This window comes from Anastrepha obliqua, chromosome 3 (assembly GCF_027943255.1).
Source record: "Anastrepha obliqua isolate idAnaObli1 chromosome 3, idAnaObli1_1.0, whole genome shotgun sequence".
NCBI lineage: Eukaryota > Metazoa > Arthropoda > Insecta > Diptera > Tephritidae > Anastrepha > Anastrepha obliqua.
In genome coordinates, this window is record NC_072894.1 from 27,430,089 (window position 1) to 27,449,269 (window position 19,181).

The 19,181-nt window shown below is 38.5% G+C and overlaps 1 protein-coding gene across 1 annotated transcript; it reads right to left on the minus strand.

Annotated features, from left to right (window-relative positions):
- Positions 1 to 1,521: 1,521 nt before the first annotated feature.
- On the minus strand, positions 1,522 to 17,429 carry LOC129242560 (uncharacterized). The gene is made up of 3 exons (XM_054879265.1): positions 16,830 to 17,429; positions 7,755 to 8,123; positions 1,522 to 2,407 (listed from the first exon to the last, which is right to left on the minus strand). Exons 1-3 carry the CDS (start codon positions 17,242 to 17,244, stop codon positions 2,190 to 2,192), a joined length of 1,002 nt encoding a protein of 333 aa, XP_054735240.1. The 5' UTR covers positions 17,245 to 17,429; the 3' UTR covers positions 1,522 to 2,189.
- Between the last annotated feature and the right edge of the window lie 1,752 nt (positions 17,430 to 19,181).

The following is a 19,181-nucleotide window of genomic DNA, read 5'->3' on the forward strand; positions in this document are numbered from 1 at the left end:
AGATTTCCTCTCGCGCTTCCCTAGCTTCAGTTTGGCAGCGTACGATGGATGGATAAAGTCCCGTCAGTATCCCCACTACTCGATTGCACTCTCTCCTGGGAAGAGATAAAATATACTTTGTGATTGTGCCTGCGTAGCATGATTTTCGCAATCCTGCATGAGCTGGATATATCCCAACTTGTGTTTGCTTCTTGAATCTTGTTGCTCCATCTCGATCCAGTCGTAGTTTGAAGAGAGCTGGTTGTGGTGCTAGCTACATGGAGATTTGCGCCTACTTTGGCTAGTATATCCACTTTCTCGTTTCTTTCAATTCTCTTTTATATTGGAACCCAGTAGATCGTGGCTTATTTCTCAGTTCTTACCTCATCCAACCTGTTCCTGCATTGTCGAACGCAGTTTGAGTTTGTCATTACACCTGCTATTGCTTTGATGGTTACTGGGCTTTCAATGTAAATGTTTATTTGAGAGTTTGCCTAAGTCTGCTGCTTTCGCTACTGCGTAGATCTGAGGTTGGAACAAACTGTAGTAGTCTGTCAATTTGTATGAATGTTCATATCCTAATACCGAACAGAATACTGCGGCTTCAGCAACCTCTTCCATTTTGGAACCGTCTGTATACATGTTAAGGGTGTGACACGTTGAAAGTTGTCCCTTCCGCTATCCGTCCCTTTCTAATATTACCTTTGGTTCTCCGTTGAAATCAGTTTCAGAAATCGCGTAGTCTGAGTTAGCCTTGAAATACCAAAGTTTTTTCTAATAGCGGTCGCCTCTCGGCAGGCAATGACAAACGTCCGAGTGAATTTCTGCAATGAAAAATATCTGCTGTTCGGAATCGGCATAAAACTGTGGGTTCCTCCATTTGTGGAACAGCATCTAGACGCATTGGAGGAGGAGCTCGGCCAAACACTCAAAAAGTGCGGTTTTTCATTGGGGGAGGATTTCTACGTGGCGGATCCCAAACGCAGCGCACAATCAAATACCCTGAATTGTTTCACCTTTTCACATTATCTCACTCTCGAGCGGATGTTCGGAAGCTACACGAGGATACTTGGGTGAAGCGCGGAAGTTATGAGCTGATTGGACCGCATGCAGATAAAAAGATTACTCTATTAGCGAATTTGAAAGTTGAATTGTTGAGTTGGAATTATTTTAGAGTTTAGTTTGCAAGCAATATGTTAATGTGAATTCTATTCCTGCCTTTTCGTTTCGCTATTTCAGTTTCTATTAATATAATCTAATTATTTATTTGGCCATTTTGACACCATTTATCCAGTTTTTTCTCATAGGTCGTTCAAAATAGCAGCACAAAATTTTTTTTCGAAATTCCAAATCAGTCAGGGTAATCCCCTATTATATTTTTCTTAAAGAACTTTATTAAAATTTTATCACATTTTTTTTTAAGAAGTTTTTGAACTTTTGTTTGTCCAACTGTTTTAAAATTTCGCTCGTATGCTTGCCTGCATACTCGTATTAATATGCCAGGCCACCTACATTAAACAAAAAAAGATGCATATGTTTTATTTGGTCTTTAGTCTCCCACAAACCTCCAATATTTAATAAATTTAAAACCGAAAAAGTAAAATTAAATTCATATTTCTCTTACATATATACATACATAAAAATATATTTAACTTAAATGTTAAAAAATCAAAACATTGCTTGATAGCAGAAGCTCCTCATTTTCCGCTTCAATTCGTTTTACATTTCGTACGTTCGTGATATACCATTTCTTGCTGTTGTTGTTATGCATGCCTATTAGAGTACCCTTCCGGCTGTGGTAAACACTTCCTATTCAATTTCGACTTTGAATATTTTCACACACACATACACACAAGCAAATGTGTTCAATCATTCAATAACACAACCATTCACACACACACATGCGCACTTCAGCGCAATTTTCCACAAAAATTGTGAGTATAGTACAGATTAAAAATAGCCTATAGTTACTTATAAACATATTATATAAACATGTACAATATGTACAACTACAACTACAAACATATATCGTATACAACACAATTGCATGCATTGTTGCCGACTCCAGCAAAAAGATTTGCACCTCAACTGCGCCAATATTTTCGTGTCTGAAACTGCTACCTACATTCGAGTAAAATCGACTTTTTTACTGAGTATTAATTCTTTGTTCAAGCACTGACCCGGCCCATTCACACTTTCGGCCTCTCCCTTCACTTTAATTCCGCCAAACAATCCTCCATACGACGCACGAATACGGGCGATAAGTTCCACTCGGTCTGCGCACAACCTCTGGGGCCAAGCAGATGGAGTGCAATATGATCGCGGCACTCGATTATGCCGTCCCCATTGCAATCGCGCGCATATTTGCTGATGTAGGCAGCGACAGCGCGGGTCGCGCAGTAAATGTTGTTGACACAGTGGTAGTAAGCTGTAAGAAGAGCACAAAAAAAAGCATGTAATTCATGTTGAAAAAGGTAGGCGGCTTAGTAACTGGATGAGTTTGTTTGTTGGATGGCGAACTTATTGCATTAAATATAGCTTGGCGATGGGTCGAAGCAATGGTTGATAGCAGATGCAGACTATCAATTTACGCTGACCCCTTGCGCTCTGTTGACTCGCAAAGGTGGTAAATGTAAGTTCAGCTTTTCAATCAACATGTTAATGTCAAACTTTTGCCCCGCCTTCACCGTGCAATAAAGTGTGCGTGCGCTGTGGCAATAGAGGCAATTACTTTTTTTTTTGCTGTTGACTTTGCTGATTGACTTTGTTCAATCGTAGTTTGGTACGCGCATATTGGAAAACTGTAAAGTTTTTAAGTTATTTTTTTAAGTCATTTGACTGCAGCTCTAAGCATACACTGCTGCTTTTGAAGGTTTAAAATACATATATACGTATGTATGTTTGTATTTATTTCTGCTCACTAAGGCTGCTAGCAGAGATGCTGCGTTCTGAAGGGGTTGTGTACAAAATTTATGTTATATTATTCCTTCAATGCCATTTATAACTAACGGGGGTTGCTTAACATACGCCAGTCCCTGCTAAAAATGTCAATTAGACTCAACAACAAAAAAGACAAATTTAAGCAATAAATAAGGAACAGTTAGAGAAGTCTGTATATTTAATGAAAAAAAAAAAACAAATTTGGGGAAAAAGAAATGCATTATTTTCTTGGTAGATAGCTGCAGTGATCAATATCTCGTAAGGTATCGATCAAAAAATTTTAAGTTTATGCTGATTGTCACTAAAAAAATATTTTCCTGTTTTTCTTCACTCCATTCAGCTGTGAGTTACAGGGTGTTAACAATGGAAGTCAGCAAAGAGAAAACTCGGTATATTTTATAATTTTTTTTTTTGCAATTTCAAAAGTGCAAGCCTGGCCGCTGAAATTCTGAATGGTTTTTATGCTGCCGATTCATCCACATGGTGTCGACTCATCCTTATGATACTGGATCACTGTACACCCACCCTAAGTCCGAGCGGAACTTTTTCCATTCATATTCCTTCAAGGGAAGAGTGGAAGAGGTGTAACATTTGTAGGCAGAGCATGACAAACATATTTACGGTTGACTCATAGTTGGACAGAAGAGTTGGTGGGGGAGTATTCTGCGAGGAGCTCCACATCAAGCTCAAATTTTGGCTTCTGGACCACTGTAGTGATTTCTAAGCGGAAATAGATACAATTAAGGAAGCAGTGGATTGGCTGATCGCTTCGATAATTACTGTAAAGGAGGTAAACATCTACTCAGACAGCCAAGCAGCAATTAGGGTCTTGGGCACGTGTTCGAAACTAGTTGGGGAATGCCTTAGTTCTCTCTCGATTGCATCGGAATACTTCGATATTAGGCTCATTTGGGGTTCCGATGACAGCGGCATAAAGGGAAACTGCTGGACCGATGAGCTGGCTAGAGAGGAGATCCTGAAGATGGCCTCACCGCAACTCGATAGGATTGGAGTTCCCTAGAGAATCTGTGGTCTGCTCCTGGAAAGATGGGCCTCACGTCAACTCAGCGAACGCTGGGCTAATGCGCAAGCGTACAAAGTCGCCAGATACTTTTGGCCACGGGTAGATCGGGGGCGCTCGGGAGAACTTCTCAGACTAACAAAGGCGCAGCTATCGAGTTTGGCAGGTATCTTTACCAGACATTCCCCTTTAGGTGTCCATGCGGTGCGGCTTGGGTTTGCTTCACGTCCTTTCTGCAGAAGCTGTGTGGGGGACGAGGTGAAACCATCTCAGCGCCTTCTTCTTAGCTTCCCTACTCTCGTCGGGTAAATGTTTAGACATCTGGGTTCTCACTTTTTCACAACACCGGTGCATATTGGGGGTTTAAATATCACACATCTGGTGAAACTCATCAGCAGCCTGAAGCGGTTAATATAAACGTAAATTGCGAATGTTAGTCGTCATCCTCTAGTCTAAGGCCCTTCTTCCTTTTTTCTTCTACCTGTCAGGTTCCTTTCTTTCTCTTTTTCCCTTCCATTTCTCCTCTATGGTATCACAACGGACAAATTTAAAATGCTGAGAGTGCCTATTTGTAGGCTTTAAGTATATATAGACAATTTTGTTATGTGTGGTCAAGAACCCCGACTTTTTTTACATATCAAAAAACGCTATCAAGTCACTTTTTCCAAGATTTAGGTGTAATTTCTATTTATCAAAAGCCTGTTATGTCTTAGGCTTTGTACGGCGGAATGGTTCAAATCTTACAGACCCTTATACCATTGGTAGCGGCAGGCTAATCACCTACCCTGCCAGAAAGCAAATAGATTAATGAAACCAACGCAAGACTGAGTCTTGTCGAGGCACTATGAAATTGCTGTTTACTTCGTTTGTTCCTTTGGAATACGCCGCATTTTATTTGGAAGCCATGCCATACATTTTTCATCGACAGGATCGATTGTGTACAAAAAACTCTGAAAATTGTGCTAAAAAAAGAAAACAAATAAATAAAAAAAAGCTGTAAAATTTCCTGATCCTAACCCATCTTACACGTCATTTTTAAAACTCTTTAGGAAGTAGAAGATCGATTCTTGCACCCTTGTGTGTTTTCAATGTTATTAAATACAACTTTGATTGCCCATTTGTGCTTCAACGCATTAATTTTCTTAGACCACCCAGAACTTTTTGTAAAGTGGTTTCTTTCCAAATAAATAAATGTATAATAATACAAATTACACTCGTAATGCTCGTATTGAATGTCTTAGATTTCTCAGATTCTACGAAAGAGTTTTATGTACAGTTGAGCTCTATCTTTTAATTTAGTTAGGTTCGGTTGGGTATATCTAACTGACCTGAATAGATTTCACATAGACCACAAACGTTCGCACTATTACCAGTGTTGTTGGAGCTTAAACACAATTCGTTATGGTATATGTCTTGGCGAGTTTTAATAAACAGTTCAAAATTTGTTCATCATTATCCTTCAGAGATAATCCCAGGTAGTTGTAATTAGTTCTGCTTAGATAAGTGTCAAAGGAGGGGTTCTAACGTACTCCTTTCTTCTTCGCATAAATTACACGCGTCGTTCTGGATCAATCTCATTTTAGATGTGTGATGCGGAGTTAGACAATGCCCCGTCAGTACTCGAACCAATATTTTACATTCCTTCCTTGGGAGTGATAAAATAAAGTTGGTTGCTTTCATGTTGTGAGTTCATAGCACTATTTTGGCAATCCTGTTAGAAGTCGAGACTTCTCATATAAACTGTGCTTCCAGAGTAAGTTCCTTGTCTACTTGAAGAGTGAGGGATATATACTAAATATGTTTGACGTACTCATCCTAGACAAGCGGGTGTCTGCCTTAGCAAACTTGTTAACTCTCAAATTTCCCTCTATTTTCTTGTGCCCTGGTGTTCAGTGAATTCTGACCCGTCTATTCTTGCAGAGCTCGTCCATTTGTGGTCTATAGTGTTCCACGCATTCCCAGCTAATAATTACAGCCATTATTGCTTCAATAACAGTTTTTCCATCGATGAAGATGTTTGTGCGAGTGTCGAGGGGAATAAATTCCAACATAGTTCCGCTGATTTGGTTACAACATACAGGATTTGATTGAAAAGTAATGAGCCTTCCCGCGCGGAGCGTCTGCCAAGCGATCAACCGAATCGGCTGGTGGGGGAAAATAATCGTTGGACCTTCCACTTCTACTAGAAACCGGTTCCAGTTCGCTAGCAACAGCGGTGCAGTCAACATCGCTCCGCGCGTGAAAGCTGTTTTAAAAGTGTGTTAGGATTTTGCAGTGGCGAAAATGCAGCGATCGTTGGAGCAACGTTACTTGATCAAATTTTGCGTAAAGCTAAGGAGCTTGTACCTCCAGGAAGCACTGGTTCGGCCTGACCTCGTCAACAATTGGACGCTTCATCATGACAATGCGCCGGCGCACACCGCCTTCCTCTGCACCTCTGCATTGGCCAAGATGGCGGTTCCGGTGCTTCCCCACCCTCCCTACAGCCCAGACCTGTCCCCTCCGGACTTCTTATTGTTCCCGCGCCTGAAAAGAAAGCTGAAGGGGAGGCGTTTTGACTCCATCGAGGCGATCCAAAAAACTGTGACAGCCGAATTGAACGCGATTCCGCCGGATGAGTTTAAAAAATGTTTTCTGCAGTGGAAGGACCGCTACCAGCGGTGTATTGACGCTCAAGGGTGTTATTTTTAAGAATATTAGTTGTATAAGCCAAAAGGTTTAATAAAACTGCCTAAAAAAATAAGGCTCATTACTTTTGAATCAAATCTTGTAGTTTAGGTATATGTAAGTTTATAATTTAATGATGCAAATATTTTCATTATTCTGTAGGTTTACTAGTGAGTCTGAAATTATGTTTTCTTGACTTGTTGAAATAAATAAATGAACCCTATTTCTGCACCTTCCATAGATTATATTAAAAAAGCTCTGTTAAAATAGAAATATCAGTTGAGGGCCGCGAATTTCACTCTCTCATATCTGACTTAACGAATTTCTTGCCATCACTGCCTTAACATTAGCTTTTATTTCGTCGATAGACAACTCAATTTTCCTTCTACCAGGTCATTTGCATGCGGAATGCAGCGGTCCGTTTTGCATGAAGCCATTTTGTACATGACACGTTGAGACAGGAAGTTGCTTACACATAGAATATTGACAGATGTTAAGACATATTTAATAGAAGGTATACATCTGGAGTGAAGATTTCTGAGCAGTGCGAAAAGTTGAATTAAAACCTTCCCTCAACTGCTTAGTTTAAAAAACGAGCAAACTTCTGCTGTATCATAAAATTTATATTTGTGTGCCTGCGTATTTTTCTCTTGAAACTCAATCTAAATCTAAAGCAAGAAAATACTTGAAGCTCTGTATGTGACTTTTGGCTTTGAATCAAATTCTCACTGCAAACTTGAAGTGCAAATGCAACCAAGGAGCACCGAAGAAAAAGCTAAGACTACATATATGTATGTATGTATGTATGTATGTATGTATGTATGTATGTATGTATGTATGGTATATACTAGCATGTGTGTGCATAGAAACCTTTGTGTGCACTCTGAAATTTCATTACTAAACTTGGCTCCCATGTAATAGCAGCTCGCTTTAATAACCAGAGGGAGCACAGCTAACACCTAAACATAAGTACACCTGCACTACTTGAATAGCGCAGAGAAGGTAACCCACGACTTTGTGTATTCAGTAGTCATTTGTAAGTATGTATATATAGGGAATATATTTATATGAAGACATATGTACATATGTACATATGTATGTATGTATGGTTTTTGTTCATGAATGCAAGTGTTTGAAAGCGACTTACTTTTGGTCGTATTGCTGTTGTTGTGCTCATCGCCCTCAAGTGCTGGCTTACCAGCATCCAACCAGTAGGGGCGTGATATGCGAAAAACGCCACAGTCCACATCATTGCCACATGTAGCTGGGCGGCATTCGGTTGTAGTCTCGCAGATGCATTGCATACAAGCTTCGGTTATGTGTCGCGAACGACTATCCATATCAGGTAATGCATTCCATTTTGGTTGTAAATCCATTGATGTCATTGTAGCCTTAGCCGCTGTGACAGAGGAAGTTGTGAAAGAGTTGCCGGATGTTGCTGCAGCAGCTGAAGGAACTCCTGATGATGCCGGTACGGATGCCGAAGAGTGGGCGTCGATTGTCGTAGGTGTTGTTGCTGCGGATAAGATTGATTTTGTGTTGTATTAACATTTTCAACATGAAAATCATTGTCTGAGTAGTTGTTGCCTCTTGTTACCCGCTGTGAGCGTTGCCACAGTACGGTCAGAATTGTTTCTGGTGATAATGCCGTCATTATAGTCATAGTTACGGTGCCACCGTGCAACAACGTTGTCAACTATTTATGTTATAAAAGCGCTGCGGATTAAGGTTCGACATGTTGATGATTTCGATGACGATGGCTGTGGTGATGGTCGAGCTCGTAATGTTGGTGAGGATGGGAATTTTAATCATATCGGCTTATTGTTAATGGTAAACGTACGAATGGGTGAGTGTTTGGTTGGAGTTGGTGCAAGCAATGCGTCGGCTGTGTGTGAACAAATTTCAAATATTGTGAGTGAGCCAATGTGTGGTGAGTTACATGCGTAGGTGTAAAGTAGGCAAAACTACAATTGCAATGATCTTTATACCCGTGTGAATTCGTGCACAGTTGAACAGGTGCACATAACAGTTGTATGTAAGAGCATAAATGAATCGAGAAAGATAAATATATACATATAAGTACATTAAGGCGAATCTATACGGAATGGATTTGTTCGACATCATTCGGATTCGAAATTCAATTTCAAAAAAAAGTGCATTGTAGCATAGCACTAAAATAAAAAAAAAAGTTCCACATCAAATTTTAAAATATTGTAAAATATAATTTTTTTTTTAAGTTTTAGTTTGATTTATGTATAAAAGAATCAACTAGTCACTTTTTTATTACATTATTAAGGTATCACGCACTTATATATAGTGGAATATCGGTAATTCGTAACGAAGTTCGGTCTCTTGTAAAAGTTGGTTAAGTTTCAAGGGCCGGTGTTGATTTTAAATCAAATACAATTTTTTAGGAAATTATTATCATTTCTCTCTATTATGATAATATTTATATGGCTCAATTACGTATGGGAAAATATATTCGCCAAATGGAAGCCTCGGGGTCTGGGCGCACCTCCATCCGATGGTCCAAATTTTCGATGACGCTGAAGCATAATTGAGGTTCTATGCCGTTAATGTGCCGAATTATCTCATCATTTAGCTCTTTAATTATTGCTGGCTTATCGACGTACGCCTTTTCTTTCAAATATCCCCAAAGAAAGAAGTCAAACGGTGTCAAATCACATGATTTTGGCGGCCAATTGACATGGCCGCGATGTGAGATTATTCGGCCATCCAATTTTTCGCACAAAAGAGCCATTGTTTGTTTCGTTAGCTGTGTGACAAGTGGCATCGTCCTGTTAAAACCACATATTGTCCACATCCATATCTTCCAATTCGGGTCATAAAAAGTTCGTTATCATCTCACGATAGCGAACACTATTCACAGTAACTGCCTGACCGGCCTCATTTTGCAAAAAATACGGCGCAATGATGCCGCCGGCCAATAAACCGCACCAAACAGTCACTCTTTGTGGGTGCATTTTCGGCAATCTCTCTTGGATTATCGTTCACCCAAATGCGGCAATTCTGTTTATTGACGAATCCACTGAGGTGAAAATGTGCTTCATCACTGAAGATGATTGATTTGAACGCCCGTTTTCATAATAAGCCTGAATAACTTCAACGCGTTGTTCGATTGTGTGTCTTTCCATGATTCAAATTAAATTAGTCTGAAATTAAAAAAATGTCAAATGAAATGCAGAAAAAACTTGACGTTTGGGTGAGGCTCACATTCAACATCGGCCCTTGAAATTTAACCATCCTTTATAACTCCTACAAAATGTATGTAATTTTCCCCTTTACTTGCATATCTGTTTTTGAAATTTTATTGCTTTATTGCGAAATTACCTTCGAAAATACAATGTACTGACTCGCGATATTTTGCCATTATGACTGAATTCTATTACAATAAAATGAATCAATAAAATTTTTAAGCTTCCGTGGTTTATTAAGATACAGCCATGTGAGGAAATAATTAGTCATCAAAGTCCAAAAAAAAGTATCTATCCTGAACTTTCAAATAGGTTATACATAATTTGTATTTTTTATTATAGTTTTGTTTTTGTTCCAGCCATTTCTTGAGTACCTAAAACCTATAATAAGTAATATTTACTTTATAGGAGAAGGATGTATTTGTAGCCTCCTTCGATTTTGTGAGCATTTTTTTGTGAAAAAAGCGTAACAGTTTTGGTGAAGTCCACTTCAACTCATCATACGGATTTTGAAGAAACCCAAAATCCAAGGGTTAATATTCCGTGTAACTGTACTTTATGTGATTGAAAATAGCACCACAAAATATTTTTTTAATTAAAAAAAGGTAGTGATACTCAAATAAGGCTTCAAACTTTTTGGCGCTATTTTTTTAAATCCTTTAATTTTTCTCCTCCAATAATTACCCAATTTTAATTTGTAAGATCAAAAAATTAATCGGAAAAATTCATTCTTCTTTTTTTTCATAAAATGCTTAAATAATCCTTTAAGAATATGTCAAAAAATTTTCAAAATGTAAATTTAAGTATTTTTTATGTTATAGATCGTCTACCGTGACGACTCTATTCTTTGCGCTCGAGCGCTGGGAGAGGAATTTTCATGTACTCAAACTTTAGACGCATATTTCTCAAAACTATATTTTTCGATTGACCGATCTCCCTCAAATTTTGCACACATATATTTTATGATATTATGAATTTAAAGTTTTCGAAGATTTTTGAAAAAAAATAATTTTTTCGAGGCAAAAATGGTAGGAAAATTCGCCCCAAAATTCATTTTTTAAGCATTTTATTCCGCTCCATTTTTGTTTAATTTATACAGAAATTATGACATTAATAAACAAAAAAATTTTTGTCTTTTGTATTCAGCTCACTGACGCCGATGCTACAATGTGCACCGATTGAGAAGCCCTAATTGCGACCTTCCTGGAAAAATTGAGTGTACATCCGCCATTTTAAATGACTAAAATACAAAAATTTTATATTATTTTAATGTATAAATAAACTGTTTGCCAATTTTGAAAAAAATATATTGACTTCATCATTTTAAATAATTGTAATGAAAATCAGGGAAAGTATGGCCGTTTACAGGTATTTGTCCCCTTAAAATAGAAAACATCTTATTAAAAAAAAAAAAACTTAAATTATTTGTGACAAACTTAAAACAAAAAAGTGACCACTTCAGAGATATGTTTTCTTAAATTTCTCATCAAATATCAATGATTTTAAAAATGTTATCCTGGAGCCTTATTTAGCCTTCAAGAATAACTAGCGGCCGCCATAGCTAATGAAATAGGGCAGTACAGCCGTTCGGAGGTGCACAGGTATCTCCGTGCATGAAAAGGCCAAACGACTTTTTCTAATAACGGTCGCCCTTACACTAGCAGGCCTTCGAGTGCATTTTTGCCATGAAAAAGCTGCTTATAAAAACACCATTTGCCATTCACAGTCGGCCCCTCCAATTGTATTGTAGCACACCAATAAAGATGCGCACCACAAATAGGAAGAGGAGAAACTCGGCCAAACAGCCAATAGAAGGTGTAAGCTCCAATTATTTATATACATCGATAAGTTAACGCTACGAATATAGCGATGTTTACACGCTTAACAGACTTTCCGCTGACGCTATGTCTGCTAGCTTTGGGTATCATATTTCCCAAATGCACTCACCGTGAAAAATCAGCAACGCACGCGTTGGATTCATATGCTGCAAGCTTAAGTTAAGAATTATGATTAGCTGTAATTTAATTCTAAGTTGAATTTAATAAAATAAAGGTCTACTCACAGCGCGCTAAAAAATATGTTTTTAAGGTAAAATTAACTAATACAGACAGTAACTAGGACATATGCAGCTCGGTCGCCGTAGCTAAGTGGGTTTGCGCGTGACTACCTTCCGTTGGTGCCAGGTTTTGTGGACATAAAGCATGGAAAAAAAGCTCAAAGCTCGAAGTTCCTGAGAAACTCCGTTATTATGCTCTGAACGTCAGGAATAACAGATCTATTAATTGGTATATAGGGGGACCTAAGCACATTGAAGGCGGTATCTATTCGGAAAACTACGCATTTCCTTTTGTTTTCGCCTGAACCATTATTGCAGCGTAATTCGAACTATTACAAAAACCACTTTACCGATAGAAAGTGGGAAAATTTTACATTTTAATCGACAGCTAGACGGCTAAAAAATTAAAAGGAAAGAAGTAACTGACTACAAAAGCGGCTAAGAAATGCCACCGAACTGTGCATACCATACGCGCGCTACTAACCTCTATGCACTTAAAACTGGCCGCACTACTAAGTAATGCTTTCGGAGGCGAACGGATATTTCTATCGGAAAATTGATGATTTTATTCATCTGACACACTGGGATAGCATAGCTTCTTCGACAATCATATACAACTTTCGCAATCTCAAGAAGTGGCAATTTTGTATCTTAACATGACCGCCGAGCTGAAAACACTTTCTTACTTTAATCCACAAAGCAATTTACATTTGGACTACTCCGGGCTGTTTGAGGAACTTACTTTGTTTTCCCAGCTATGGGTGCACACTAGGCGCTGCTACTGATTTATTCGGTGCCAACTGCTTTATTTGTACATATATACTTGTATAAGGATATGCCTTCCATTCCATCATTTGTGGAATACTCAAGTTACGTTTCCATCAAACTTTTCCGCCCTTAGAACTCCAGTGATTGAAGTTAAGAAAAAGGAATAATACTGGTTTTAAATTTCTATTGAGATTATTTATTTTTTTCCTTGTTCACTCCTCTCGGGACCGCAGGGCCTCGACAGGACTCTTCCATCGTACACGGTTGTGTGCCTTGTTTTTGCACCGTCCCATGAAATGTCGGTATCTACTAGTTCGCGCTGCGTCGACCTTCTCCAAGTGTTTTTTGGTCGGCCGCGACTTCTGCTCCCTTGCTGGCTCCAGTCCAGAGCCATTTGCGTCATGATATCTGGTGATTGTTTCAATGTGTGACCTACCCATTGCCATTATCTGCGTTTGATTTGCCTAAGAACGGGTTCCTCGTTCGTTCATCTCTACAGTGCGTCGTTACTGATGAGGTTTGGCCAGAATACTCTGCAGATGATGCGGAGGCATTTGTTGATGAAGAATTGTAGCCTCTGTGTGATGGTGTGACACACCAGCTATGTTTCGCTTACGTACAACAATACTGACTTTACGTATGAACCGAATATTCGTAGTTTATTGCATGAAATCCAGAAATTCACTCAAAAATTACATTGTGCACTGAGAGGACACCACAACTAAGCTGCTTTAGGGCCTCAGCCAATGCATGCTAGTCAAACCTCAACGAGATTTTACCCATAGTTGATTAAGTTCTAAGTTTTTTCATCAAAAACGCATTCAAGCATTTAAAAAATCATATAAGAACTTAAATTGATTTCAAATATAATTCTTACCAACAGACGGCCCTGGCAGCTAGCATTTATTGGGTATGTGAAGAAGTTTCCGCCTTCGTAAAAGAGATGTCGCAGCTGATACTATTTTTGTGTTCACTATAATAATATACTGGTGATTTGAAGATGTATATGTGAGGTCTAGGTCGCAGTAGTTGATATTCGTTTGAAGCGTAAGGATCCTTTTTATCTATCTTAAAAATGTATACATTTCCGAAGTTTTTGCGGGAAGTCATGCTTTTAAAGAAAAGTCGTTTCGTTGCTTCCAAAGTGGCAATTTCGACGGGAGTGATAAATATCGCGAAGGGATGAAGAGGTCGAACCCTTGATGATATGTCTCAAGAGTAGGAGGTTGACAGATCAACCGTCGGTAAACGTTTTCACACGATATAAATGGTTCAGAAAGCAAGCGACTGAGTGCCACATCAATTGTGGAAGAGGGATATCGAGAGACGTTTGGTGACGTGTGAGATGAAACTTGAACGACAGAAAAAAGAAGGTTTTCTGCATCGCATCATCTATCTTGATCTATCTATATCTATTATGATGATACACCTAAGTGTCGAAAAAGTTAGTGCCCGCCAGGTGAACCAGATCCATCGACAGCGAAAAGAAATATTCATCCTTCAAAAGTTATGTTGTGCATCTGGTGGGATCAGAGGGTGTCATCTACCTATTATGAACTCCTTAAACCATCTGAAGCGATGACTGGCTATTGTTAGCTGCAGCTCAAAGAAAAGTGGTCGGAGTGGGACGGTAAATGTGACAAACTGATTTTGCTGCATCACAACGCCAGGCCACACGTTGCTAAATCGGTCCAGAAATATTTAGAGGGCTGAATTGCACCTACAGATTACCATCTGTTCTGATTAATGCAGTCGGCCCTTATTGGAGAGCGTTTCACTTCTTACGAGAGCATGGCAAATGAATAGATCAAGTCAAAAGAGTTCCAATTTTTCGCCAGAGGAATCCGTATGCTGATTGAAAGGTAGAGTAAAGTTGTGGCTTCCAATGGCACTTACTTCACATAATCGCATGTATTATTTAATTGTTTAAATAATTCGTAACTTTGGCTGGACGGTAGCTTATTCCCATACCCAATAAATTAAATTAAATAATAATCCAGAGACCAATAGTAAAATTTTGCGAGCACATTTTTGTAGAATCTTTTTAATCTACTAGGTCTGAAAATCGATCTTTCATCGAGTCCCAAACAAGTTTTTTAAAAGTACTGCAGAGGGTAGCGAAGATGTTGAAGAAAAACAAAAAATTGTATTTACAACAGAGGAAAGGTTCGAGCTGCTGCGCCTTGAGCTCAAAATTGTTTGATACGGAAAAAAACACCCAATACCGTCAGCAACAAAAAAAAAAACAATTATCAAAAATCAGCGACACTTTTGAGCTACTTCAAAATTGCATTTTATTTTAGCAAAATTTAATGGATTGCAAAAATACATACTCGAAACTTTTCTAAAAATGTGTATACAAAAGTTTGAAATTATGATGCACATTTGTTGTTTTTTTTTTTTGTAATTTGCACAGAGTTTGAAACTTGGATTTATATGGTTTTTGTGGTAGAAAAAAATTTATAAAAGTTAATTAAGAAGACTGTGAAAGAATGCAATAGGTCGCTCTCGCTTATCCAACAACACAACACCACACTTTGTTGGGTCCACGGCCACTCTGGAGTGAAGGGAATTGAGTGTGCACGGAAAGGCTCTGAGCTTGACCTTCAGAAAATGGTAGAGAATATAAGGATTCCTCTAACCCAATTGTACACTACGAATGACTTGAGTAGAAGCCAATAGAAGGCGGTCTCTGATTTCTAACTGCAGGGTCTCCAAAACTGAATCTTAAAACGGCAAAATGTTTGCTTGGACTCAACAGATCAACTACCAGCATCTTCATATGTGTTATAACAGGTCACTGTACTATTGACACCCTAGCCAGTAGCGTGAGTGTTCCTCATCATGACTTCTGCAGGAGTTGTGGAGATGAAGAAGAAATTGAGTTGGTAAAACTCCTCCTCTGTGATTATCCTGCACTTCAAAGAAGCCATCCCAAATATTTTAGCGAATATTTCTTTGAAGACCTGGGAAATTTGCGAAATGTCTCACTGGACGGACTAGTTGCCTTCTTAAAAATAATTAAGAGGTTTAAGCAACTTATTTAGGGGATTTGAAACCAAACGCAGGTGGCATAATGGAGCTTACAGTGTGTCGAGCACCGTGGAGCACCGAGTGTCTTGTCTTAGACAAGCAACCTGGCGAACCTAACATAACCAAAATAAGTAAAGTTCCTGTGCTTTAATTATAAAACACACTTTAAATAAGTATAAGAACCTTTTTAAGCTTATGCTATATTTTTTATTATAAGCTGGTAGATCATTTTTGGGATTTATTTTTGAATATAATATGGGGCATATGTCCGAGTTACGTGATCCATTCGATCAGTCCAATTTATGAGTACTTTTCCAATAAATCCGGCCGTAAAGCATCAATTATGGCTTCAATATTGGAATAAATCGATTGTTAAGAGCACTGTATGACAAGTTGTGTCGTCCTGTTAAGCCTGATTAATTTTTGAAACCAAAAATTCAGCCAGCATTTCTCAATACCGCTCGCCATTGACCGGAACGGCAACTTTTGCTTCATTTCAGAGAAATAATGACCTTTGATGTCGTCAGTGCTCTATGAAAATCGCGAACAGATTTATTATTTTTTTTTTTTCAAAGTAAATTTCCACAATTTGGAAGCGTTGTTCTGGCGTTAAACGTTTCTTGATGGCTTGTCAAAACTAACTGTACAGAAATGTCAACACAGTTTGTCATTCTCAGCTGTCAAACTATAGTTATCGATATCGATAGTTCTCATGGAGCTAAAAAAACACCTGATACATTATTCTTTTATTTTATTTTAGCATTTCGTGAGCACATTATGAGAGCATAAGTCAGATTATGAAAACCTTCTTTCCGAAATTGATTGCCGTTATAAAGAACTCTCTCAAATAACTTCTCAGGTTTTGACATGCCGTAGTTAAAAAATATACCTTTCCTTGCTTTTTGATTGCACCTTAAGACCTTAAGCCAACACAATACCCTCCTGCCTGCAATTTTAAACAACACGAATCGAATACGCAACACCAACAATAAACGAGTTATAAAACAAGCACACAAAGCTCTGCACCAACAAGATAACAATTTTTCCCACGCGTGACAAGACAAAAAACAAACATTTTTTCAGTAAGTCTGCTTGCGGCCAACTCTCAGCCATTTGCCAGTTTGGCATATTGGTTGTACTATAAACTTACCAACCGAGCCGGCTGCTGGGCTATGCTGGTCGTGATGAAGTCTACCAAGATGATGTTTCTGTCGCAAATGCAAATAAATGGAACCGCTAATCAGCAATAGCGACACAAACAGCGATGAAACGATGAAAACGCGATGCCAATTCACTTCCGCCTTGGAATTGCGGGAGCTGCCATTCCCGCCGCCATTGCCGCTAAGGCGACGATGCACTCCAGCAGCGGCATCAACAACCAGATCATTGTGACCGCCGCCATTCGTAGCAATCACCTCTAATGGGTTAGAGTTCATGTTATTATTAGCGGCGGCATTGACGCTGTTGAGCGCCGCTGCATTGTGGTTGGCAGGTCGAATATCCACTATGAACTTCGTTTCTGCAGATAATTTTGGTTTGAATGCACTTTCGTGTACAGTGCGCATGGATGCAGCGACAAATTTACCGGGTCTTTCGCGTAAATACTTTTTGAATTCGATGAAGTCTTTGAAAATGAAAAACTATGCGTTCGAAGCAATTTGCTTGCTCTTTCGATCCGTTTTAAAACGTTGCGCACAAGCTACTGTTGATCAGCTCTGACGTGAGTTGAGTGCTGACACTTGATGCTGTCTCTGTGGTTGCTTTGTTTTTTTTGTTTTCTTAATTTTATTTTAGTAAAAAGCTACTGTGTGTTTTCCGAGATTTTTGCTTTCGCTGATAACCTCTACAGCTTCTATATAGCCATTGAGTTGCTGAAAATTATCAACTGATTATTGTTTGCATGCTTTTACTGACAGTTTCTATAGCGTGATTGAAGCTAATAATCGAATGCTTGAGAAGATTGCCAGATAGGCTTGCGGTGTCTGTGTATGTATGTAGATATTTATTCCAATGGCATGTATGTCTGAGAGTTTGTTATTATTAGTAAATAAAAATACGATAACAATACAGAAACGTGTTTCCGTGCCTTTGCTGAGCATTTCTTTCTAGTACAACAATAAAAATGCTTTGAAATAAAGCCAAAACAGTCGCAAAGCTTAAATTTACATATTTTCCGTATGAATACCAGTTGTAATAACATTTTTGTCGACTTTTTGGAAATCTAAACAAAATTTTGGTGGAACACAGCTCATACATTTGGAGGGCAGTCTTCAGCTCTAAAAAAATAAATAATATTATATGTATCTATAGTCGTGCAATAGGCCACGAAATCAAATGAACCACATAAGTGACCGGTTTTTATTCGTAAGACATAAGGCAAGTTGAGTGGGTTGCTCTTATTACAACTGCTTTTAGATGTAACGGTTCTGTTTTGGAGGTTTATAACATTGTAATTTGCGATGAGTTTTTTATTCGTTTTATATACCATTTGGGTAGTCATCAGTTGCATGCCCCTGTGCCTGGAATAATCCCATTATGGGAAAAATGGTTTCTAATAGCGATTGGAGACAAACCTCGCAGTGAATTTTCTTTTGGAAAAAAGTTTTCTGCAGTTTTTTGTATGGTGAAGCCAGTTGTTTGTTACAAATAGTGGCCGACGGAAGCTGAAATTTCGGCTTAGATCGAATATATTCGGTGTCAATAAATATTTAGCTGAACACTGAAGCCGAAGCAGGACTTTCAAATAAGATTTCAAGTTTTGAAAATAAAACCCAACATTTTAGTCCTTTAATATTTATTTCATAACAAAAGGTTTTTATAATTAGTTTTTGAAAGAAAAAACCTTCGAAACCTTCCAAACTAAAATGTAAACAAAAACAATAAATCGAAAATTTTCAGTCTGGACGTATAATTGAATGATATACCTATATAAAATTAGGAAAGTTTCTATCCTATTTTGTGCTAAAATAGACCTTAAGCCTAATAAAGGGTGATCAGATTGGAGGTACTTTTTTCCAATAGAGTTTGTTTGACGGATCACGCGTGACTACAGTCAAACTAAAAACATAATTTCTTCAGTATTCATTGACATTTTATCGTGGAAAGATTCACGTCTCCACAACCTTTACAAATCGCACATTGGTGATACGAAAACCGACGCTTCGTGAGAAGTGTTCATCGCGCGCTTACTTATGGTGTTCATCGATGAGGGGTCAATAAACAAAATTGACGTAGCTGAAGCGCAACCCGAAGTCATTCAAGAACATCCATTACATCTATTGAAAATAACCTTTTGCTACGGCCTATGGGGTGGAGGCCCATATTTCTTTAAAAACAAGGCTGGCGCCAATGTAACAATGAATGGCGAATGCTATCGCGTCATGATGAACAACTTTTTGATGCTGGAAATTCAAACTGCCATACAGCCCGTGAAGCTATGAATTCACTGCGTCGCCATTTCGTGAGCAATTTAGATCTCGTCTCGGATCAGTGGATCGGCCAC